At 38.6% G+C, this 27399-nt stretch overlaps 2 protein-coding genes across 2 annotated transcripts in view; both read right to left on the minus strand.

The window, feature by feature from the left end:
• Window positions 1–5166, minus strand: part of LOC117344681 — a 66671-nt gene extending 61505 nt beyond the window's left edge. Inside the window, exons 1-9 of the mRNA XM_033907512.1 lie at window positions 4955–5166; window positions 4178–4332; window positions 3953–4009; window positions 3041–3230; window positions 2185–2312; window positions 1819–1927; window positions 1386–1462; window positions 784–983; window positions 172–319 (exon numbers count right to left, since the gene is read on the minus strand). Of these exons, the coding sequence (XP_033763403.1) occupies window positions 172–319; window positions 784–983; window positions 1386–1462; window positions 1819–1927; window positions 2185–2312; window positions 3041–3230; window positions 3953–4009; window positions 4178–4332; window positions 4955–5123 (1233 nt within the window). The 5' untranslated portion in view covers window positions 5124–5166. The remainder of the gene's footprint in view (window positions 1–171; window positions 320–783; window positions 984–1385; window positions 1463–1818; window positions 1928–2184; window positions 2313–3040; window positions 3231–3952; window positions 4010–4177; window positions 4333–4954) is intronic.
• Window positions 5167–19715: 14549 nt separating this feature from the next.
• On the minus strand, window positions 19716–25560 carry LOC117344733 (protein catecholamines up-like). Its single transcript, XM_033907563.1, is given in 4 exon segments — window positions 19716–22973; window positions 23295–23512; window positions 24712–25282; window positions 25284–25560. Coding segments are annotated over 4 exon segments (1263 nt in total). The 5' UTR covers window positions 25506–25560; the 3' UTR covers window positions 19716–22721.
• Window positions 25561–27399: the final 1839 nt, after the last annotated feature.

Below are 27399 nucleotides of genomic sequence, written 5' to 3' on the forward strand. Positions count from 1 at the left end.
TGTCACACCCTGGCCTGATATATGTCACACCCTGGCTTGATATATGTCACACCCTGGCTTGATATATGTCACACCCTGGCCTGATATATGTCACATCCTGGCTTGATATATGTCACACCCTTGCCTGATATATGTCAGCTTTAGCTGTGTATCTGACCAGAGGTAACTCACCTCTACATATTTGTCCACGTTGAGAGCTGTTACCACACATCTGTGCCAATTGTTGTCCTCTGGGAAGATGGCGGCAACTATCTGACCGACGGTCAGTAAATAGTCTGGCACCTTATACTGGTCTCCCTCAGCACTGCAGTATAACTTCCTAAAACACAGGTCAGTCTCAACTACTTCATAATCAAACTGTCAGATACCAAATAAAACTCTGTGTATGTCTTTATAGTAGGATATATTTCAAATAAGCATGCATATACAATACGAAATATGACAGATCATCACTAAATGTGGCAGGTATCAATGATGTAAATAAGATCTGTGTAAGCTAACCCCTGCCAAACGCAGGTAGGAAACAAATCTTATGCAGGTAATCGAAGAATCTTAAAATTTTATAAGTTTACATACAAGGCAAGCCAGCATTCTTTGATATTGAATAATGACAAAATAACAACACTTGCAGCTTGACACTTGATCAACATAACCCTTAGACCTTTCCTGGTAAATCTCAAATAAATCTGTGGTGAAATGTGAGAAGTTACTGACAAATAACTAATCATAATTATGTGGATGGAAACTAATAGGTCATCTCACAAGACAACTCTCTTTACTTACTCTAGTTCATTCATGCACTTGTCCAGGGCAAAAGTCGTCCGCTTACCACGGACCTGCATCCAGAACAGACCAGGGGACACCACATTTGAAACAAATATTTCAATGTACTCATGGAGGGGAGGTAACTCTTGAGGCTTGTAGTACACCTTTGGGCCAACAGCATCTGAGGGAATATTCTTGGTCGGATGTTTGCCCTGAAGCTAAGAAATCAAAATCAATTAATCTATAAATAAATTCAGTCAAGTTCGTTAGGTGTACATGGGAGATGTTTTAACTTTAACAAATTAGATCAAGGCAGCACAGTTTTCATTCTCCCTTGATGTCCGAAGTTTGACTAGTATAATACCTCAACATGTCTACTAATGATGCGTTAACTTGTCTTGTGTTATCCTACCTCAAGCTAATACTAAATGAGTTTTACACTCCCATTTCAAAGGCATGTAAGAGAATTATTGTGTCTACTTATAATGTGTTGTAATCTTTATCTCAAGCTAATACTAAGTTCTGACTCTCAATACAGATGTATGTACACGAACTTTCAAAAATTGTGTCTACTAATGATGTATGAACTTGTGTCCTATTTTGTCTTATCTAAAGCTTACCTCGTCTTGTGGTGGGTTGATGATAAGATCCCTGCGAGGAGGCTTCCCATTGTCCAGAGCATACACCAACATACAACCTGCATGTATATTAAATGCTATCAAACTCTGACATAATAAATCAGTTAACAAAATGCCTGCTAGAGACAAAACTAAGCACAGGAAGAAACAAAGCAAAATAAATGCTTAACTAAGCAAATAAAGGAGAAAGCTTCCTACATTTTACAAACTTATGAAGCATTACTTCTCATAATTATAACAATTTAATCATGCAATGTGAAGTATGTAGAACTGGCAGCAATAAAATATAATGCTAATTCATCTAGTTTAACAAATAGTTTACATGGACCGATACACAGACAAAGTAACTATAGGGCACCCATATTGGTTAGATGTCAATTGACCAAGACGGAGACAAAGAAAGAGCTCTTGTTACCGTCGCCCTTGTATTCTAGGTGTACAACACTGTCGGCCAGGGGGATCATGAAGAACTCAATTTTGTCATAGCCCAGTTCTCTGAACGGCAACACCTCTCCCGTCAATTCCTGTAATGGATCATTCCTATTTAATACTAGAATATACAACAAAACTATTTCATTGTAGGAACTAGTTTGTACAACAAAACTATTTCATTGTAGGAACTAGTTTGTTGAGTTATTTCAGTGATTACAGTCTTTTCTGAATACTTTCTACACTTTAAGTGTTTACACTAATATCTTAGTACACACCTACACATTAACATTACAATAAATGATGTACACACATACATGCTGATATTAGTATATTACAAAATATACTTTACCTTATACAGACCAGGAAACCCATTAAGATCAACGCCTTCAGGTTTGCACTGCAACACTTGTCTGATTTTTTCCTCTAGCTGTGAATCAAATTCTCCTCGGCTACTGAATCTTCCTTTGGAGACCGTTTCTACACAGTAAGTTAAGATAAATGAAATTATGAATCTTCCTTTGCAGACCGTTTCTAAATATTAAGTTTAGATAAATGAACTACAGTGAATCTTCCTTTAGAGACCGTTTCTACACAGTAAGTTAAGATAAATGAAATTATGAATCTTCCTTTGCAAACCGTTTCTAAATATTAAGTTTAGATAAATGAACTACTGAATCTTCCTTCGGAGACCGTTTCTACACAGTAAGTTTAGATAAATTAACTATGTACAAGACATATTTCAGAGCTGTTACACTTCCCAAATCCAGAATCTCATTCCTAAAACTAAATATAAAACTTTATTCTAAAATAAAGTACACTGCACAAGGTATACATGTACCAAATCTATTGTAGTCCCAAGGAGCCTAAAATTGTACCCAAACCTAAATTATCATAGCTCTCATAATCTGGTATCCATCCTTAATAAAACACACTATCAAAACTTTAATACCAAACCTTAAACCAATGACTCTTTATTCAAAATTAAGTATGAAATTTTAAATTTAGTGTTCCATGTTATTCTGTAGTCACAAGCTGTATATCTTACTACTCCAATTCTACATGTATAGTTCTGTTTAGTAAGTCTTTTCAGCAAAACACCAAGGTGATTTTGAAAATTATGATTTTACAATATATATGGCAAGTTGGTTACACATTTCCTTTCATAGTGACAATAATAAGTCATTAAGTTATCAATGAACACTTACCTCGTTTTGGAGGAACCTTCTGTTTCTGTACCACTGGTTTTGTTTGCACAGGCAGTCTGGCATCAAAGCAGAGCCAGTCACCATTATCAGTGGGCCGCTCCAATCGTATGAGATCTGGCAGCGAGTCCAGCATCTCCACTAGACTCCAGTAACCATAGTCACGAAACGACAGTTCCTTCCCGTACCGTTTCTGAACAATGGAAGTTACATTACTCAAAACAAATTGCTTTTTTCAAATCACTTTCCAACAACACAATCAACATTAATATTATTATGTGCCTGGCAGTTTCTCAACTTGACCATTGAAAGTGACATTTTCAGAATGTAAAATTACAACATTAAAATAAATTATGGTGGATTTGTGACAGTAGTAATATAACCGTGAATTCCTCTGAAGATTGAAATCAAAATGAGAACAAATTAAGCATCTTAATTATTGCATAAAGTCAGAAAATCACATTAATTATATGGGGTCGTATCAGCCAATCCTAACAGAAACCTGATAATACATTGTATATGCAAAGGAATTTCTTGTCCAATAAAACAGAAATCTTACCAGACCACAAAGATTTTTTACATTACATGTACTTTTGAAGTTTTAAAACATATGACTTTTTGCTAACTCTATGGTCTTGACAGTGTAGGCCAATTTGGCTTAAATCAATTAAGAACAACTTCTTCGTGATAAAGGAGTCAATATTACAAGTCATCCAACTATTAGTCCTGTAAAACTTTAATTCATATATCAAGTCTTTGGACCTGATCTTTTTTACATCAAGTTTTTGTAAGTCCTCCCCTTTTTTAATTATCGAGCCCTACAAGCATTCCTACAAATTTGACAATGTTGTTACTCTACAATTTACACCATTTCCTGAGGACATGCATCTTGTTAACTTATAAATAGTTTAATACCGTGTAAACAGCTGGCAGCTGTATGGCCCAAATTCCTGCCCTATTCTCCTCGAGGATCTGTTAACAGTAAAAAATAAGAATTTTAATTGAATGGATGCTGTATCAGCAGTAAGACCTCCAATAAGTAATAAAGAGTTCATGAGATACAACAATCAATGTCTTGTATCTTTTTTTTCCAAACATTCTCTCAGATTTGATAAATAAATTGAAAATTATAATTTTCACCTGTCTGATGTTGTTCTGTACCACTTCACTAACAATGCTGACATCAAACTTTCCGGATCCCACCGGGGACGCAACCTCCATGGACCCACCACTGGATACACTGTCACGGCCCACAGATCTTGTGTCTTCACTTCGGTCTCCTGTTCGCCTCCTTCCTGGTTAGGAATAAAGCCAAGACATTCATGAAACATAGAGAGTGAAATTTTATAACAGCAGTTCCCTAAACATAATATGGTAATGAAATTTCTGTGAACATTTGGTTATATTGACCAGTATTTGGACATTACCTAAACCAGAAGAATTCTGTTGCAACCTTATACAAACCCTGAATTCCAAGTTGGACTCTGCCTTGAATGTCGTACTGTGTTAAGTTTGGGATATATACAACAATTGCAAGTTACAATCATAAAATGGAATTTCAAGGATTAACCAAATGGTTGTCTAAAATATATACAGCTAATAAAACTTCCAGAGGTAGGTATGACCAGTAGCTCCAATGGCAGTTACTATACAGGGCTTTTTCTCACTGGTTTGGGAAAGGGCCTTTATGTCTCATTTTGGGAAGAAAATTGGTAAATTGGAAAAAATTATTCAGGAGTAAACTGCAAATTTTGCTTAAATATGAAATCATTTCAATTGGGAATATGGGGCCCATTAACGACCCCAAAAAGCCCCCCAGAAAAAGCCTAGTATACTAATGGTAGGAAAAATAATAGTATTTTTCTGCTAATGCAATTACTGCCCCTGTAAGTCCTATGTATCAAACAAAAATATTACCTCTTCCCCGTGGTGCGTGTGGAGGTGCCAATGGTGGGGAGACACTATTGCTAACAGGGGAAATTGGACCTCTTTTATCATGATTTTCTTTGCCGGTTACAGCAATGAAATCTTGAGGCACTTCACACTGAAGATCTTCCTGATAAATACATTCTCCATCATCCTCCATTCCCTGCTGGTTGGAAATTTATTTGCGATTGATCTAATTTTCTTGCTTTCTCAAAGTTTGAAGCTTGATTACGTATACGTTTTCCAAATGGTTCACTTCCAGTATTAAAATTTCTAGAATGTTCTGGTTGTCTGCGAAATCCATTGTTTGACTCTGACTTTCTGTCAGAAGATTGTGGGGGTTTGTACCGAGGAATTTCTTCATGGGATTTTCTCTGAATAGTATTTGATTCAACATATGCTGGAGCCACACGCCACTCTCCACCTTGGAATTCTTTTAATTTGGCAATATCAGGCAGAGAGGCTAAAAGGTCCTTCATAGAGTCAAAACCAAGACCTGATGGGCTAAGGGGAACACCAAACCGGCGTGAAAATGCAGTGTCAAAATGTGTTAATGGTAATCCATTTGGATAAGATTTTAGAAGTTCTGTAATTTGTTTCCGTATGTATGCAGAGATGCTAGGTGGAAGATACCGTTGTGGTGCATGACTTTGTGGCCGTCTATAACTGTTGTAGGACCTGTAGGACCTGGGTTGTGGTGGTCGTCTAGAGCGGGTGGAGGGTCCTCCATGTCCGTAGAGTTGCCCATTTATTCTTATTACTAACTTTCTGTTTTGACACTAATTTTTGTATATGAACAGAGGCCTCTTGGGCTACTGGTTCAAGGCACATGACACCATTTTTCCATGACACCCTTAGAGCGTCTGGCATGTCTTTAAGCAAATCCTCTAGAGTGGTATACCCTAGTTCCCTAAAGGGGATAGGATCGCCCATAAAATCATGGTAGTCTCGTTTTAACTCTTGTGCAGTTAATGCAGCTGGAGCCGACAGAAGCAAAGCTCTTAGTTGCTTCTTCGTTTCTTCCTTCTTCTGTGCTTTATCTGCCATTATGGAGCTGTATTGTATATCTTAAAAACAATTAAAAGCTACCAAAAAACAACACGTATTCGACATTACTTCCCGCCACTTCCTACTTTCAATTTGGATGCGCGTGACCACGTGTATTTTGAGGTTCAATTAAACAACAAGTTACGCAATGTGTCAATATAATTTGATGCACGCAATAGCGGAATTATCCAAATCACATATAAAAGTTAATAAACCAAATAACACCGGCAAATTTGGTTGTCAAACTTATCAAACAGAGAAAGCTACATCCTGAAGTTTCTTCTGAGCAAACAATTCACATCCGTCTGCTTGTTATGTTTATAAAATACGAAAATGCGGTTGTCGAAGTCAATTTACAAAACGGAACCGGATTGCGGAACTGAAATAACGACATGAAAATCATTATTTACTTTTCATTGGGAAATGTTGATCTAAATTATGATGATTGATTTTTTTTATTATGGATCAACATTATATCAATATCAAAGGTGAAAAAATATAGGCCTACAGTGTATATTCCATAAAAATAATGATTAACTTTAGACTAGACCATATCTATATAATAGTTAACATTAGACTAAACCATATCTATATAATAGTTAAATTTAGACTAGACCATATCTATATAATGGTTAACTTTAGACTAGACCAGACGTATATAATGGTTAACTTTAGACTAGACCATATTTATATAATGGTTAACTTTAGACAAGACCATATTTATATAATGGTTAACTTTAGACTAAACCATCTCTATATAATAGTTAACTTTAGACTAGACCATATCTATATAATAGTTAACTGTAGACTAGACCATATCTATATAATGGTTAACTTTAGACTAGACCATATCTATATAATAGTTAACTTTAGACTAGACCATATCTATATAATGGTTAACTTTAGACTAGACCATATCTATATAACGGTTAACTTTAGACTAGACCATATTTATACAAGGGCCCAATGGGCCCAAATCGCTCACCTGCAATGCAGTGATCTTTTCATATATGGATCCTGCAGTTATTTGAAAGCATGCTACAGGACCAATATAATAATGTCTCTCTGCACTTTGGCTTTTCACTAAAAGTCATTTAAAGATTTAAGCATACTTGATCGACGTGACCTTGAATGTGAGTCAGGGTCATTCATTTGAACAAACTTGGTAGCCCTTTACCCCAGCATGCTACAGACCCAATATTAACTCCATGGGACTCTTGGTTATTGAGAAGAAGTCGTTTCAAGATTTTAGCCTTTTTGACTCATGTGACCTTGAATGAAGGTCAAGGTCATTCATTTGAACAAACTTGGTAGCACTTTACGCAAGCATGCTACAGACCCAATATCAACTCCCTGGGTCTCTTGGTTATTGAGAAGAAGTCGTTTAAAGATTTTAGCCTTTTTGACTCCTGTGACCTTGAATGAAGATCAAGGTCATTCATTTGAACAAACTTGAGAGCCCTTCACCCCAGCATGCTACAGGCCAAATATTAGGTCTCTGGGACTGTTGGTAATTGAGAAGAAGTCGTTTAAATTTTTTAGCCTTTTTGACCGCTGTGACCTTGAATGAAGGTCAAGGTCATTCAATTGAACAAACTTGGTAGCCATTTACCGCAGCATGCTACAGACCCAATATCAACTCCCTGGGACTCTTGGTTATTGAGAAGAAGTCGTTTAAAGATTTTAGCCTTTTTGACTCCTGTGACCTTGAATAAAGATCAAGGTCATTCATTTGAATAAACTTGGTAGCCCTTTACCGCAGCATGCTACAGACCCAATATCAACTCCCTGGGCCTCTTGGTTATTGAGAAGAAGTCGTTTGAAGATTTTAGCCTTTTTGACTCCTGTGACCTTGAATGAAGGTCAAGGTCATTCATTTGAACAAACTTGGTAGCCCTTTACCCCAGCATGCTACAGACCCAATATCAACTCCCTGGGCCTCTTGGTTATTGAGAAGAAGTCGTTTAAAGATTTTAGCCTTTTTGACTCCTGTGACCTTGAATGAAGATCAAGGTCATTCATTTGAACAAACTTGGGAGCCCTTCACCCCAGCATGCTACAGGCCAAATATTAGGTCTCTGGGACTCTCAGTTATTGAGAAGAAGTAGTTTAAAGATTTTAGCCTTTTTGACTCCTGTGACCTTGAATGAAGGTCAAGGTCATTCATTTGAACAAACTTGGTAGCCCTTTACCCCAGCATGCTACAGACCCAATATCAACTCCCTGGGCCTCTTGGTTATTGAGAAGAAGTCGTTTAAAGATTTTAGCCTTTTTGACTCCTGTGACCTTGAATGGAGATCAAGGTCATTCATTTGAACAAACTTGGGAGCCCTTCACCCCAGCATGCTACAGGCCAAATATTAGGTCTCTGGGACTCTCAGTTATTGAGAAGAAGTAGTTTAAAGATTTTAGCCTTTTTGACTCCTGTGACCTTGAATGAAGATCAAGGTCATTCATTTGAACAAACTTGGGAGCCCTTCACCCCAGCATGCTACAGGCCAAATATTAGGTCTCTGGGACTCTTAGTTATTGAGAAGAAGTTGTTTAAAGATTTTAGCCTTTTTGACTCCTGTGACCTTGAATGAAGGTCAAGGTCATTCATTTGAACAAACTTGGTAGCCCTTTACCCCAGCATGCTACAGACCCAATATCAACTCCCTGGGACTCTTGGATATTGAGAAGAAGTCGTTTAAAGATTTTAGCCTTTTTGACTCCTGTGACCTTGAATGAAGATCAAGGTCATTCATTTGAACAAACTTGGGAGCCCTTTACCCCAGCATGCTACAGACCCAATATCAACTCCCTGGGCCTCTTGGATATTGAGAAGAAGTCGTTTAAAGATTTTAGCCTTTTTGACTCCTGTGACCTTGAATGAAGGTCAAGGTCATTCATTTGAACAAACTTGGGAGCCCTTCATCCTAGCATGCTGCAGGCCAAATATTAGGTCTCTGGATCTGTTGGTTATTGAGAAGAAGTTGTTTAAAGATTTTAGCCTTTTTGACTCCTGTGACCTTGAATGAAGGTCAAGGTCATTCATTTGAACAAACTTGGGAGCCCTTCACCCCAGCATGCTACAGACCCAATATCAAGTCCCTGGGTCTTTTGGCTATTTAGAAGAAGTCGTTTAATTTTTTTTTAGCATATTTGACCCCTGTGACCTTGAATGAAAGTCAGGGTCATTCATTTGAACAAACTTGGTAGCCCTTCACCCCAGCATGCTACAGACCTAATATCAACTCCCTGGGACTCTTGGTTATTGAGAAGAAGTCGTTTAAAGATTTTAGCCTTTTTGACCCCTGTGACCTAGAATGGAGGTCAACGTTATTCATTTGAACAAACTTGGTAGCCCTTCACCCCAGCATGCTACAGGCCCAATATTAGGTCTCTGGGCCTTTTGGTTATTGAGAAGAAGTTGCTTGAATGGAAAAGTTGACGCCGGCCGGACGGACGACGGACGGACGACGGACGCCGCGCCAGGGCATAAGCTCACTTGCCCTTCGGGCAGGTGAGCTAATAATGGTTAACTTTAGACTAGACCATATTTATATAATGGTTAACTTTAGACTAGACCATATCTATATAATGGATAACTTTAGACTAGACCAGACGAATATAATGGTTAACTTTAGACTAGACCATATTTATATAATGGTTAACTTTAGACTAGACCATATCTATATAATGGTTAACTTTAGACTAGACCATATCTATATAATGGTTAACTTTAGACTAGACCATATCTATATAATGGTTAACTTTAGACTAGACCATATCTATATAATGGTTAACTTTAGACTAGACCATATCTATATAATGGTTAACTTTAGACTAGACCAGACGTATACATAATGGTTAACTGTAGACTAGACCATATCTATATAATGGTTAACTTTAGACTAGACCATATTTATATAATGGTTAACTTTAGACTAGACCATATTTATATAATGGTTAACTTTAGACTAGACCATATTTATATAATGGTTAACTTTAGACTAGACCATATTTATATAATGGTTAACTTTAGACTAGACCATATCTATATAATGGTTAACTTTAGACTAGACCATATCTATATAATGGTTAACTTCAAACAAGATCATATTTATATAATGGTTAACTTTAGACTAGACCAGACGTATATAATGGTTAACTTTAGACTAGACCATATTTATACAAGGGCCCAATGGGCTAAAATCGCTCACCTGCAATGCAGTGATCTTTTCATATATGGATCCTGCAGTTATTTGAAAGCATGCTTCAAGATTTTAGCCTTTTTGACTCCTGTGACCTTGAATGAAGGTCAAGGTCATTCATTTCAACAAACTTGGTAGCCCTTTCCCCCAGCATGCTACAGACTTAATATCAACTCCCTGGGACTGTTGGTTATTGAAAAGAAGTCGTTTAAAGATTTTAGCCTTTTTGACTCCTGTGACCTTGAATAAAGATCAAGGTCAATCATTTGAACAAACTTGGTAGCCCTTTACCGCAGCATGCTACAGACCCAATATCAACTCCCTGGGACTCTTGGTTATTGAGAAGAAGTCGTTTAAAGATTTCAGCCTTTTTGACTCCTGTGACCTTGAATGAAGATCAAGGTCATTCATTTGAACAAACTTGGGAGCCCTTCACCCCAGCATGCTACAGGCCAAATATTAGGTCTCTGGGACTCTTGGTTATTGAGAAGAAGTTGTTTAAAGATTTTAGCCTTTTTGACTCCTGTGACCTTGAATGAAGGTCAAGGTCATTCATTTCAACAAACTTGGTAGCCCTTTACCCCAGCATGCTACAGACCCAATATCAACTCCCTGGGCCTCTTGGTTATTGAGAAGAAGTCATTTAAAGATTTTAGCCTTTTTGACTCCTGTGACCTTGAATGAAGGTCAAGGCCATTCATTTGAACAAACTTGGGAGCCCTTGACCCTAGCATGCTGCAGGCCAAATATTAGGTCTCTGGATCTGTTGGTTATTGAGAAGAAGTTGTTTAAAGATTTTAGCCTTTTTGACTCCTGTGACCTTGAATGAAGGTCAAGGTCATTCATTTGAACAAACTTGGTAGCCCTTCACCCCAGCATGCTACAGGCCAAATATCAACTCCCTGGGCCTCTTGGTTATTGAGAAGAAGTCGTTCAAAGATTTTAGCCTTTTTGCCTCCTGTGACCTTGAATGAAGGTCAAGGTCATTCATTTGAACAAACTTGGGAGCCCTTCACACTAGCATGCTGCAGGCCAAATATTAGGTCTCTGGATCTGTTGGTTATTGAGAAGAAGTCGTTTAAAGATTTTAGCCTTTTTGACTCCTGTGACCTTGAATGAAGGTCAAGGTCATTCATTTGAACAAACTTGGTAGCCCTTTACGCCAGCATGCTACAGACCCAATATCAACTCCCTGGGACTCTTGGATATTGAGAAGAAGTCGTTTAAAGATTTTAGCCTTTTTGACTCCTGTGACCTTGAATGAAGATCAAGGTCATTCATTTGAACAAACTTGGGAGCCCTTTACCCCAGCATGCTACAGACCCAATATCAACTCCCTGGGCCTCTTGGATATTGAGAAGAAGTCGTTTAAAGATTTTAGCCTTTTTGACTCCTGTGACCTTGAATGAAGGTCAAGGTCATTCATTTGAACAAACTTGGGAGCCCTTCATCCTAGCATGCTGCAGGCCAAATATTAGGTCTCTGGATCTGTTGGTTATTGAGAAGAAGTTGTTTAAATATTTTAGCCTTTTTGACTCCTGTGACCTTGAATGAAGGTCAAGGTCATTCATTTGAACAAACTTGGTAGCCCTTCACCCCAGCATGCTACAGACCCAATATCAAGTCCCTGGGTCTTTTGGCTATTTAGAAGAAGTCGTTTAATTTTTTTTTAGCATATTTGACCCCTGTGACCTTGAATGAAAGTCAGGGTCATTCATTTGAACAAACTTGGTAGCCCTTCACCCCAGCATGCTACAGACCTAATATCAACTCCCTGGGACTCTTGGTTATTGAGAAGAAGTCGTTTAAAGATTTTAGCCTTTTTGACCCCTGTGACCTAGAATGGAGGTCAACGTTATTCATTTGAACAAACTTGGTAGCCCTTCACCCCAGCATGCTACAGGCCCAATATTAGGTCTCTGGGCCTTTTGGTTATTGAGAAGAAGTTGCTTGAATGGAAAAGTTGACGCCGGCCGGACGGACGACGGACGGACGACGGACGCCGCGCCAGGGCATAAGCTCACTTGCCCTTCGGGCAGGTGAGCTAATAATGGTTAACTTTAGACTAGACCATATTTATATAATGGTTAACTTTAGACTAGACCATATCTATATAATGGTTAACTTTAGACTAGACCAGACGAATATAATGGTTAACTTTAGACTAGACCATATCTATATAATGGTTAACTTTAGACTAGACCATATCTATATAATGGTTAACTTTAGACTAGACCATATCTATATAATGGTTAACTTTAGACTAGACCATATCTATATAATGGTTAACTTTAGACTAGACCATATCTATATAATGGTTAACTTTAGACTAGACCATATCTATATAATGGTTAACTTTAGACTAGACCAGACGTATATAATGGTTAACTTTAGACTAGACCATATCTATATAATGGTTAACTTTAGACTAGACCATATTTATATAATGGTTAACTTTAGACTAGACCATATTTATATAATGGTTAACTTTAGACTAGACCATATTTATATAATGGTTAACTTTAGACTAGACCATATTTATATAATGGTTAACTTTAGACTAGACCATATCTATATAATGGTTAACTTTAGACTAGACCATATCTATATAATGGTTAACTTCAAACAAGATCATATTTATATAATGGTTAACTTTAGACTAGACCAGACGTATATAATGGTTAACTTTAGACTAGACCATATTTATACAAGGGCCCAATGGGCCAAAATCGCTCACCTGCAATGCAGTGATCTTTTCATATATGGATCCTGCAGTTATTTGAAAGCATGCTTCAAGATTTTAGCCTTTTTGACTCCTGTGACCTTGAATGAAGGTCAAGGTCATTCATTTCAACAAACTTGGTAGCCCTTTCCCCCAGCATGCTACAGACTTAATATCAACTCCCTGGGACTCTTGGTTATTGAGAAGAAGTCGTTTAAAGATTTTAGCCTTTTTGACTCCTGTGACCTTGAATGAAGGTCAAGGTCATTCATTTCAACAAATTTGGTAGCCCTTTACCGCAGCATGCTACAAACCCAATATTAACTCCCTGGGACTCTTGGTTATTGAGAAGAAGTCGTTTAAAGATTTTAGCCTGTTTGGTCCCTGTGACATTGAATGAAGGTCAAGGTCATTCATTTGAACAAACTAGGTAGACCTTCACCCCAGCATGCTACAGACCCAATATCAACTCCCTGGGACTGTTGGTTATTGAAAAGAAGTCGTTTAAAGATTTTAGCCTTTTTGACTCCTGTGACCTTGAATAAAGATCAAGGTCAATCATTTGAACAAACTTGGTAGCCCTTTACCGCAGCATGCTACAGACCCAATATCAACTCCCTGGGACTCTTGGTTATTGAGAAGAAGTCGTTTAAAGATTTCAGCCTTTTTGACTCCTGTGACCTTGAATGAAGATCAAGGTCATTCATTTGAACAAACTTGGGAGCCCTTCACCCCAGCATGCTACAGGCCAAATATTAGGTCTCTGGGACTCTTGGTTATTGAGAAGAAGTTGTTTAAAGATTTTAGCCTTTTTGACTCCTGTGACCTTGAATGAAGGTCAAGGTCATTCATTTGAACAAACTTGGGAGCCCTTCATCCTAGCATGCTGCAGGCCAAATATTAGGTCTCTGGATCTGTTGGTTATTGAGAAGAAGTTGTTTAAATATTTTAGCCTTTTTGACTCCTGTGACCTTGAATGAAGGTCAAGGTCATTCATTTGAACAAACTTGGTAGCCCTTTACCCCAGCATGCTACAGACCCAATATCAAGTCCCTGGGTCTTTTGGCTATTTAGAAGAAGTCGTTTAATTTTTTTTTAGCATATTTGACCCCTGTGACCTTGAATGAAAGTCAGGGTCATTCATTTGAACAAACTTGGTAGCCCTTCACCCCAGCATGCTACAGACCTAATATCAACTCCCTGGAACTCTTGGTTATTGAGAAGAAGTCGTTTAAAGATTTTAGCCTTTTTGACCCCTGTGACCTAGAATGGAGGTCAACGTTATTCATTTGAACAAACTTGGTAGCCCTTCACCCCAGCATGCTACAGGCCCAATATTAGGTCTCTGGGCCTTTTGGTTATTGAGAAGAAGTTGCTTGAATGGAAAAGTTGACGCCGGCCGGACGGACGACGGACGGACGACGGACGCCGCGCCAGGGCATAAGCTCACTTGCCCTTCGGGCAGGTGAGCTAATAATGGTTAACTTTAGACTAGACCATATTTATATAATGGTTAACTTTAGACTAGACCATATCTATATAATGGATAACTTTAGACTAGACCAGACGAATATAATGGTTAACTTTAGACTAGACCATATTTATATAATGGTTAACTTTAGACTAGACCATATCTATATAATGGTTAACTTTAGACTAGACCATATCTATATAATGGTTAACTTTAGACTAGACCATATCTATATAATGGTTAACTTTAGACTAGACCATATCTATATAATGGTTAACTTTAGACTAGACCATATCTATATAATGGTTAACTTTAGACTAGACCAGACGTATACATAATGGTTAACTTTAGACTAGACCATATCTATATAATGGTTAACTTTAGACTAGACCATATCTATATAATGGTTAACTTTAGACTAGACCATATTTATATAATGGTTAACTTTAGACTAGACCATATCTATATAATGGTTAACTTTAGACTAGACCATATTTATATAATGGTTAACTTTAGACTAGACCATATCTATATAATGGTTAACTTTAGACTAGACCATATCTATATAATGGTTAACTTCAAACAAGATCATATTTATATAATGGTTAACTTTAGACTAGACCAGACGTATATAATGGTTAACTTTAGACTAGACCATATTTATACAAGGGCCCAATGGGCCAAAATCGCTCACCTGCAATGCAGTGATCTTTTCATATATGGATCCTGCAGTTATTTGAAAGCATGCTTCAAGATTTTAGCCTTTTTGACTCCTGTGACCTTGAATGAAGGTCAAGGTCATTCATTTCAACAAACTTGGTAGCCCTTTCCCCCAGCATGCTACAGACTTAATATCAACTCCCTGGGACTCTTGGTTATTGAGAAGAAGTCGTTTAAAGATTTTAGCCTTTTTGACTCCTGTGACCTTGAATGAAGGTCAAGGTCATTCATTTCAACAAATTTGGTAGCCCTTTACCGCAGCATGCTACAAACCCAATATTAACTCCCTGGGACTCTTGGTTATTGAGAAGAAGTCGTTTAAAGATTTTAGCCTGTTTGGTCCCTGTGACATTGAATGAAGGTCAAGGTCATTCATTTGAACAAACTAGGTAGACCTTCACCCCAGCATGCTACAGACCCAATATCAACTCCCTGGGACTGTTGGTTATTGAAAAGAAGTCGTTTAAAGATTTTAGCCTTTTTGACTCCTGTGACCTTGAATAAAGATCAAGGTCAATCATTTGAACAAACTTGGTAGCCCTTTACCGCAGCATGCTACAGACCCAATATCAACTCCCTGGGACTCTTGGTTATTGAGAAGAAGTCGTTTAAAGATTTCAGCCTTTTTGACTCCTGTGACCTTGAATGAAGATCAAGGTCATTCATTTGAACAAACTTGGGAGCCCTTCACCCCAGCATGCTACAGGCCAAATATTAGGTCTCTGGGACTCTTGGTTATTGAGAAGAAGTTGTTTAAAGATTTTAGCCTTTTTGACTCCTGTGACCTTGAATGAAGGTCAAGGTCATTCATTTCAACAAACTTGGTAGCCCTTTACCCCAGCATGCTACAGACCCAATATCAACTCCCTGGGCCTCTTGGTTATTGAGAAGAAGTCATTTAAAGATTTTAGCCTTTTTGACTCCTGTGACCTTGAATGAAGGTCAAGGCCATTCATTTGAACAAACTTGGGAGCCCTTCACCCTAGCATGCTGCAGGCCAAATATTAGGTCTCTGGATCTGTTGGTTATTGAGAAGAAGTTGTTTAAAGATTTTAGCCTTTTTGACTCCTGTGACCTTGAATGAAGGTCAAGGTCATTCATTTGAACAAACTTGGTAGCCCTTCACCCCAGCATGCTACAGGCCAAATATCAACTCCCTGGGCCTCTTGGTTATTGAGAAGAAGTCGTTCAAAGATTTTAGCCTTTTTGCCTCCTGTGACCTTGAATGAAGGTCAAGGTCATTCATTTGAACAAACTTGGGAGCCCTTCACACTAGCATGCTGCAGGCCAAATATTAGGTCTCTGGATCTGTTGGTTATTGAGAAGAAGTCGTTTAAAGATTTTAGCCTTTTTGACTCCTGTGACCTTGAATGAAGGTCAAGGTCATTCATTTGAACAAACTTGGTAGCCCTTCACCCCAGCATGCTACAGACCCAATATCAAGTCCCTGGGTCTTTTGGCTATTTAGAAGAAGTCGTTTAATTTTTTTTAGCATATTTGACCCCTGTGACCTTGAATGAAAGTCAAGGTCATTCATTTGAACAAACTTGGTAGCCCTTCACCCCAGCATGCTACAGACCTAATATCAACTCCCTGGGACTCTTGGTTATTGAGAAGAAGTTGTTTAAAGATTTTAGCCTTTTTGACCCCTGTGACCTTGAATGAAGGTCAACGTTATTCATTTGAACAAACTTGGTAGCCCTTCACCCCAGCATGCTACAGGCCCAATATTAGGTCTCTGGGCCTTTTGGTTATTGAGAAGAAGTTGCTTGAATGGAAAAGTTGACGCCGGACGGACGGCCGGACGGCCGGACGGACGGACGACGGACGGACGACGGACGGACGACGGACGCCGCGCCACGGCATCAGCTCACTTGCCCTTCGGGCAGGTGAGCTAATAATGGTTAACTTTAGACTAAATCATATCTATATAATGGTTTACTTTAGACTAGACCATATCTATATACTGGGTCAGACAGATACTAGGACAGACAGACATAGACACTGGGACAGACAGACATAGACACTGGCACAGACAGATAAGACACTGGCACAGACAGACAGACACTGGCACAGACAGACAGACATAGACACTGGCACAGACAGACAGACACTGGCACAGACAGACACAGACACTGGGACAGAGAGACATAGACACTTGGACAGACAGACACAGACACTGGGACAGATAGACATTGACACTGGGACAGACAGACATAGACACTGGCACAGACATACATACATAAACACTGGGACAGAGAGACATAGACACTTGGACAGACAGACACAGACACTGGGACAGATAGACATTGACACTGGGACAGACAGATACTGGGACAGACAGACAAAGACAGACAGACACAGACACTGGGACAGACTGACATAGACACTGAGACAGACAGACATAGACATTGGGGCAGACATACATAGACACTGGCACAGACAGACTGGGCAGACAGACATAGACACTGGCACAGACAAACATAGACACTGGCACAGACATACATACATAAACACTGGGACAGATAGACATTGACACTGGGACAGACAGACAGACAGACACTGGGACAGACAGACAAAGGCAGACATAGACAATGGCACAGACAGACAGACATAGACACTGGCACAGACAGACAGACAGACATGGACACTGGCACAGACAGACAGACACTGGCACAGACAGACAGACAAAGACACTGGCACAGACAGACATAGACACTGGCACAGACAGACACAGGGACAGACAGACATAGACACTGGGACAGACACTGGGACAGAGAGACATAGACACTTGGACAGACACACACTGGGACAGATATACATTGACACTGGGACAGACAGACACTGGGACAGACAGACATATACTGGGACAGACAGACAAAGACACTGGGACAGACAGACATAGACATTTGGGCAGACAGACATAGACACTGGCACAGACAGACTGGGACAGACAGACATAGACACTGGCACATACAGACATAGACAATGGCACAGACATACTTACATAAACACTGGGACAGATAGACATTGACACTGGGACAGACAGACAGACAGACACTGGGACAGACAGACAGAAACTGGGACAGACAGACAAAGGCAGACATAGACAATGGCACAGACATAGACACTGGCACAGACAGGCAGACATGGACACTGGCACAGACAGACATAGACACTGGCACAGACAGACAAAGACACTGGCACAGACAGACATAGACACCGGCACAGACAGACACAGGGACAGACAGACATAGACACTGGGACAGAGAGACATAGACACTGGCACAGACAGACACAGGGACAGACAGACATAGACACTGAAACAGACAGACATAGACACTGGCACAGACAGACAGACACTGACACAGACAGACATAGACACTGGCACAGGCATACATACATAAACACTGGCACAGACAGACATAGACACTTGGACAGACAGACACTGGGACAGATATACATAGACACTGGGTCAGACAGACAGACACTGGGACAGACAGACATAGATACCGGGACAGACAGACATAGACACTGGCACAGACAGACACAGGGACAGACAGACACAGACACTGGCACATACATACATAGACACTGGCACAGACACTGAGACAGACAGACATAGACACTGGGGCAGACAGACAGACATAGACACTGGCACAGACAGACACAGGGACAGACAGACACAGACACTGGCACAGACATACATAGACACTGGCACAGACAGACATAGACATTGGCACAGACAGACATAGACATTGGGGCAGACAGACAGACATAGACACTGGCACAGACATACACAGGGACAGACAGACATAGACATTGGCACAGACAGACATAGACATTGGCACAGACAGACAGACATTGGCACAGACAGACATAGACACTGGCACAGACAGACAGACACTGGCACAGACAGACATAGACATTGGCACAGACAGACACAGACACTGGCACAGACATACACAGACACTGGCACAGACAGACATAGACATTGGCACAGACAGACATAGACATTGGCACAGACAGACATAGACACTGGGGCAGACAGACATAGACACTGGCACAGACAGACATAGACATTGGCACAGACAGACATAGACATTGGCACAGACAGATATAGACATTGGCACAGACAGACAGACACTGGCACAGACAGACTGGCACAGACAGACATAGACATTGGCACAGACAGATATAGACATTGGCACAGACAGACAGACACTGGCACAGACAGACATAGACACCGAGACAGACAGACATAGACACTGAGACAGACAGACATAGACACCGAGACAGACAGACATAGACACTGAGACAGACAGACATAGACACTGGCACAGACAGACATAGACACTGGCACAGACAGACATAGACACCGAGACAGACAGACATAGACACTGAGACAGACAGACATAGACACTGGCACAGACAGACATAGACACTGAGACAGACAGACATAGACACTGCCACAGACAGACAGACACTGGCACAGACAGATATACATAGCCACTGGGATAGACTCTAGAACAGACACAAGATTACATACAGTGTACTTGTAGAAACATTGATGACAAACAAGATAAAACTATAAAGCACTTCTCATTCACCATTTATTTAATGCATGTACCATAATGTATTGATCATATCATTGTATTTATGTACCACAATATATATTGCCTAATGCAAATAAAGTCAATTTATAGTATTAGTCTGTGTGGCACTTCAACAATTTACTTTTACAAAATGCACCATATACAATTATATAGGCAACGTTATCTTTAAATTGAACAAGTTTTTGCATATGATACCTTAAGAGTAACTATGTTAACACATGCACCTAATAGAGTTCCTTTGGTAAATACAGTATCAGATGTACCTTATAGTGTTACTGTGGTAACACATATACCTTAGTGTTACTGTGGTAACATATATACCTTAGTGTTACTGTGGTAACACATATACCTTAGTGTTACTGTGGTAACACATATACCTTAGTGTTACTGTGGTAACACATATACCTTAGTGTTACTGTGGTAACATATGTACCTTAGTGTTACTGTGGTAACACATATACCTTAGTGTTACTGTGGTAACATATATACCTTAGTGTTACTGTGGTAACATATGTACCTTAGTGTTACTGTGGTAACACATATACCTTAGTGTTACTGTGGTAACATATATACCTTAGTGTTACTGTGGTAACAGATATACCTTAGTGTTACTGTGGTAACACATATACCTTAGTGTTACTGTGGTAACATATATACCTTAGTGTTACTGTGGTAACATATATACCTTAGTGTTACTGTGGTAACATATATACCTTAGTGTTACTGTGGTAACATATGTACCTTAGTGTTACTGTGGTAACACATATACCTTAGTGTTACTGTGGTAACATATATACCTTAGTGTTACTGTGGTAACACACATACCTTAGTGTTACTGTGGTAACATATGTACCTTAGTGTTACTGTGGTAACACATGTTCCTTATAGTGTTACTGTGCTAACAATGTTCCTTAGTGTTACTGTGGTAACACATATACCTTAGTGTTACTGTGGTAACATATATACCTTAGTGTTACTGTGGTAACACATATACCTTAGTGTTACTGTGGTAACATATATACCTTAGTGTTACTGTGGTAACACACATACCTTAGTGTTACTGTGGTAACACATATACCTTAGTGTTACTGTGCTAACAATGTTCCTTAGTGTTACTGTAGTAACAATGTTCCGTATAGTGTTAATGCAGTAACAATGTTCCTTATACTGTTACTATGGTAACAATGTACCTTATAGTATTACTATGGTAACATATGTATCTTATAGAGTTATTGTGGTAACATATGTTCCTTATAGTGTTACTGTGGTAGCAATGTTCCTTTTAGTGTTACTATAGTAACAATGTACCTTATACTGTTACTATGGTAAAATGTACCTTATAGTGTTACTGTGGTAACATATGTTCCTTATTGTTACTGTGGTATCTACCTGACAGTAAAGTGTATCACATGACTAGCGATGTAGGATCTAAATCAGAATGGTGAAGATTGAATTACTCAGCATCAATCTATTTGATCTGTTTTCTCTAAAAAAAATCATGTGATCTGAAACACTTTGTATATACAGAATCTATATATATCGGGGAAGATCCCATCCTGCTATGTCTCATACATGACTAAAGTAACGGTCAATTAAAGTAAAGCATTTTTATTTCCCACAACCAGAAACATATCCACTCATCCATCACAAGTCTATATGTAGACAAAAACATTCTTCATGGTATTTCTACATAAACATTACGGCTGTCTTCATGGTATTTCTACACAAACATTACGGTTGTCTACAACTGCAGATATGATCAGCCTGGAGTGTAAGGCGACAGTCAGCTGATCGAGTACAATTTGATGATATCAGTAGACTGTACAGACTACACAAGTCTTACACAAGTTTATCTCATATGATCTAATAACTTAAAACGAGTACAGGTACATGTACCTTACAGAGATTCATGATACATGCAGTGTTTTAACCAGGAGGTTATACATTATTAATGTAAATATACATTCTAGATTCCTATAAAACACAGGTAGCACCATAGTCTACTGTACATACCTATCATGTGTAGGAGCTTTTGTAGTTTGTATTGTTCTGTAAAATCTGATGACTTCAACATATGTTGGAATTAGAATAGGAATGTTAGTACTAGTGTCTGTGTTGTGATGATAGAAGTTTGTGACATGATGTAGATAGATAATATATGACTACAGTACATTAGTAACACACAACACAATACTACATCTGTAACATACAACACACTTTCCAAAAATTACATATTCAGTGGTATAAATCAGTAAGCCCTAACATGTTCTACCCTGAGTGACCACTGGTCAAGTCTGACATGTCACAATCTTACCACTAGCCTGATTTCCAACTAAACATGTACAGAGGTCTGAAATACAACTTCTACTTTTTAACTATAGAACAATTCTTTGGTGAAAACTTTAAATGTCAAGTGTAGCGGATACAATAATCCATCTTCATGAATACTCCAGGGGTTACGATCATCATAAGAAAATAATTATGCCTTTTTTAAAATATAATATTACTGCTTCAAATTCCAATTACAAATATGATATAATTATGAATGCTTATAGCTCTATGGAGCAGTTTCATATCAAAAGTATTGCCAAACATTATTAACTTCATTTGATAAACTAAATGTTTGTAGTCAAGGGAGACAACTCGAAATGGTAGCATTCATATGAATAGGTCTAACACCAATAGATAGATGTTCTACTGTAAATCTGTTTTATTCTCTCCCTCTCTTTACACCAACAAACAAACTGATACAATGGCACATCATAGCTCTGCAATCATGTATTTATGATCGATCCTTTAATCATCTCACTCGTGGAATACATACAGCACACATCATGTATTTGAGAAAATTGAAATTTAAAAAAAAGCACATGATATCCCCAAGCACACAACAACAAACAGCAATATTTTATCAACAGACTCTTTAAAATGTTTTATGAAATCTGTTTCTTTTTGTAATGTAGCCATTTTGTGCTGCCGATACTTCCTACTCGTACTGCCCTATGAGAACCATCATATAAATGCCGACAAGAAGAGCTATGATCTCCTTTACAGATTGGCCTAGTGTCGAGTCCTCTAGTAACTCGGGTATAACAGACACTGTAGCGATGTAGATAAAGCCCCCCGCGGTAAATGGAAGGATCCAGATTGTAGCTGCTTCACCTACACCCTCGGCCAGTAAACTGCATACTGTTCCCAACATAGCACCAATAGCTGTAGAGAACTGCAACATCATTGCCTGTAAACAAATAATACACACTGGTAATAGACAGTAAACTGGGCATCCTTATGTATCAAAATAAACTCTGAATATAAAGACAAAATATTCTTCCTCTTACAGATGGCATGCAGTAGTTTTTCTTTACCTTTAAACCGATAACTACAAATCCATTTGCAACTTAAATCCAGGAAATTTAATTATCACAACTCATACTGGAGATACAAAAAGAAACTTGTGTCTATATACAGGTAGTTACTACTATACATGTACATTATGTACCTATTGAGTATAGGACTAAATATCAGACAAAATATCGACAATGCCTCACAGTATATATACCTTTCTCTTTGTGCAGCCAGACTGGACTAGAATGGCAAAATCTCCTATTTCATGTGGAATTTCATGCAAAAATATTGTGATAGTGGTGATAATGCCAAGGTTACGACCCATCAAAAATGATGCTCCAATCGCCAGTCCATCTGTAAAATTGTGGGCGAAGTCTGCTGCGAGGTTGAGGTAGCCAGCCACCTTAATATCCTCTACTGGTTCAGCTGCTGCTGAAATAAGTATATATATAATCCAATGAAGTAAGTTACGGTGAGATGCCACATCAACATAAACAAGACAAATAAGTTCCCCACCTGATGTCAAATTATATGCCAAGAATGCACAAATAATGCATTTGTGTAGGAACTAATTCTACACACTGAATTTCCAACATCTGTAATTCCATCTGATGGTATTTATGTGATTGAATTCAGAAATATCACTAATTTTAATATGTGATATCAGAAGTTTAATACAAGAGAACCCATGTTACATGAAAGATGAACCTGTGTCCTAAGTAGGTAAGAAGATTAAGTGACAGGATCAGGCCCAAACAATTTTTTCTTTGATGTATGTCAAACATCAAAATGTACTTTGATACATGATTGACACACTACCTCACCTAGATGAACCTTTCAGTTCCAATGACAAATTGTGTAAGAGAGAGCCTATACAAACTTTATCTTTGACCTAATTTTCATACATGAAATGCCACCTCCCCTAGATGAACTTATGCCCCAAGTAAGAAGTTCCAGTGACTAGTAGTGCAGGACACAGAGCTTGGGCAAGCTTTTTTCATTGTAGGTCAAAGGTCAAAATGTCTTTTGGTACATGATACACCATCTCACTTAGATGAACCAATGCCAAATATTGCTTTCTTTTATATTTTCCTGTAAACATACTGGTAACACTAAGGGAAGTAAATGTACAGGGATAACCATGCAAACAAAGTTAAATGAAAGTAGTGCTGCAACAGTAATCAGTGGGGACACACTCAGGGACTTTTACTAGTTAAGGGTAGCTCTACAACAGATTTAGTATGACCATCAAGATGTAAAGAAGATCAAGTCAGCAACCTCAAAGATGACTGTAGCTGCAATGGAACCGGGACCTCTGTTTACCAGGGTTACAGTACACCCAACGTTTTCAGTTATCTGCATGGTAATTATTATCGCCAAAAACCAGCATGGAGCTGGAAGTACTTTTGTCGAGTAACTGCCTTCATTTAAATAACATATTTGGAAACATATTGGGTTCCGTGTAACTGAAACAGATGCTGTTAAATTAATTTTATTAATTATTTGTGAAATACATGTACCGTGATGTAGCCGCAGCATATTGTTGCAGCACTACATGAAAGTATATTGCTTGTTTCTTTTTGTTAACCCGAATAGTTTTTTTAATAAAAACCGAAATAGCAGATTAATACCTGCACTTTTTGTGTCTTTTTTACTGACACTGTCGTCTTTCTTGTTGGTTTTTCCTTCATCAGTTGATTTGGAATCCTTTTTCGTTTCCTTTTTGGCTACAGTTTGACCAGCTCCATGGCTGTGGGAATGTGAATGTCCTCCTTTAACATAGCGTACAAATTTCTCCACAATAAGGAAAGCAACAATACCAGCAAGTACCCATAAACCAATTGACATATCGTGTGAATGTCCGCCTTCCCCGTCATGAGAATGTCCATGGTTATGGCTGTGGGAGTGGTCCTCGCCATGGCTGTGGGGCGATACAGCATGGGGGATTAGATGGAGGAATGCATCACCAAGGAGACCACCAGAGGCAAAACTCAGTAAAACTTTTAACAATGGTGAACTTTCCTTTGTGTTTTCTAATGGAATAAATAATAGAATAAATACAGGCGATATGCTGATGATAAATGTGGCCCCTATGGCTTGTACCCAAAGCATCAAGCCAGTTTCTTTATGGACACTCTTGTTGACTACTGGGGGTTTGGTGTCATGGGCATGTCCATGTGCATGTCCGTGTGCATGTCCGTGTCCGTCGGTCCGAATGAGCATGACCATGATGATGATCGCCTCCGTGTGCGTGTCCGTGATCTTCTACATTTGCTTTCTTCGAATATTTAAACGACGGATTTTCGTCGGGTTGTTCGTGGCTGTGACCATGTTCCTGACTGTCCACAAGACCGATCACAGTGAACGTTAACAAACATGTAACCACACATATGGAGAACACAACCTGCTTGCCGGTGTTCGCCATAGCTATCAAGTACGTGGCCAACACCGATCAAGTTCTTCAGTACGCTTCAAAGGGAATTGAGGACTCTGACAAAAACAAACATCCGCGCGACGTAGATTTATGAGGATCCTTTGGGTAAACTGAAAGTAAAAGTAGTTAAAAATAGCACAGACCTATATTATAGTATATAGGTCTCTGAAAATAGTAACTACATGTACGTCTACATAAACAGCAAAGGGTTCAATTTCAGTTTGAATTTAATAAAGTCCTACATGAAAAAATCCTGATTTATGAAGTTAATCTGGGTTAATCGTACAGTGCAAAGAAAAGTTTGTAAAAGTCAAGAACCTCATGATCATTCGTTAGACATGTATGGCTACGTACATGTACATGTTTACATGTAGTTACACTGTAAGTCTTTTCCAAAATTCTAAATTACTAGCTCTGATTCTGGATAAAACATACACAACACATGATTTGAATTCCCTTCCTGAAAAAAAATATCAAAAATATCAAAAATATATACATTGTAGATTATCTAGTCATCATTGTAATAATAACGCAAAAAGATTCCTTGAGCAACAAGCCAAAAAGCGAGTTTGACGATCCCTCTGTCTAGCTATTGAGTAAGCTTTTTACAGAAAAAGTGTGTAGTTATTTTACCATATGCACCTGTCTAAATAAAACATAATAACATACTTGTATAAATAATATACTAACATTCCTGTATATATAACATAATAACAAACATGTACAAGTGTACCTACATGTATATCAATAAATAGTTAACACAAATGACGAAGGAAGACAATTTTATGACTCGTGCCCTGACCGCCTTCGAACTCACGATCTACGGCACTTAATTAATCGTCTAGTCAGAAATAACCACAGCTCTTAAAAAAGAACGTTTCATTGATGCTGTGATGGTAGGCCCAATGTACAGATACCGCATAGCATGATCATACACTTATTATGGTACACTTTTAGTGCAAATTGTGAATATTTACCCAATGTACGTATATCTTAATGAATTATATGTGTACATGTCCCACCATTATTTTATTCATACATGACACTGTTTTTTTTTTTTTATCTCTACACCTCACCTAAGTGATTAAGATAGGAAATACTGGACCATTCTTGAATAATATATGTTTCTCTTTTAACTTATACATGTACTTACATTTTTGTCAGTACTATTTCAATGAAAAACGACTCGTTTACTTTATTTGAGAAGTTTGGAGTCCTGCGTTCATCTTTATCAAAATGCACGTATCGCACTTGAACTTTTTCAACTTTCATTTCTTCTCTTCTCTCCATTCATTCATTCATTCATTCATTCATTCCCACGCAAACAATATATGAATCCTGAAATAATACAATATGTCAGACAAAATTCAAATCCTTCAATAAGAGGCTCACAACTTATAAATCAGCCCTCGTAAAGGGGGACATACTTCGTTATTGATTGAATTTCTGATTGGCATCTTTATGGGTTAGGTGATCAGATCTTGGCATCTTTTTGGGTTCGGTGATCAGATCTTGGCATCTTTTTGGGTTAGGTGATCAGATCTTGGCATCTTTTTGGGTTAGGTGATCAGATCTTGGCATCTTTTTGGGTTAGGTGACCAGACCTTGGCATCTTTTTGGGTTAGGTGATCAGATCTTGGCATCTTTATGGGTTAGGTGACCAGACCTTGGCATCTTTTTGGGTTAGGTGACCAGATCTTGGCATCTTTTTGGGTTAGGTGATCAGATCTTGGCATCTTTATGGGTTAGGTGACCAGACCTTGGCATCTTTTTGGGTTAGGTGACCAGACCTTGGCATCTTTATGGGTTAGGTGACCAGACCTTGGCATCTTTTTGGGTTAGGTGACCAGACCTTGGCATCTTTTCGGATTAGGTGACCAGATCT

The sequence above is a fragment of the Pecten maximus genome, chromosome 2 (genome assembly GCF_902652985.1).
Source record: "Pecten maximus chromosome 2, xPecMax1.1, whole genome shotgun sequence".
In the NCBI taxonomy this organism is placed as follows: Eukaryota; Metazoa; Mollusca; class Bivalvia; order Pectinida; family Pectinidae; genus Pecten; species Pecten maximus.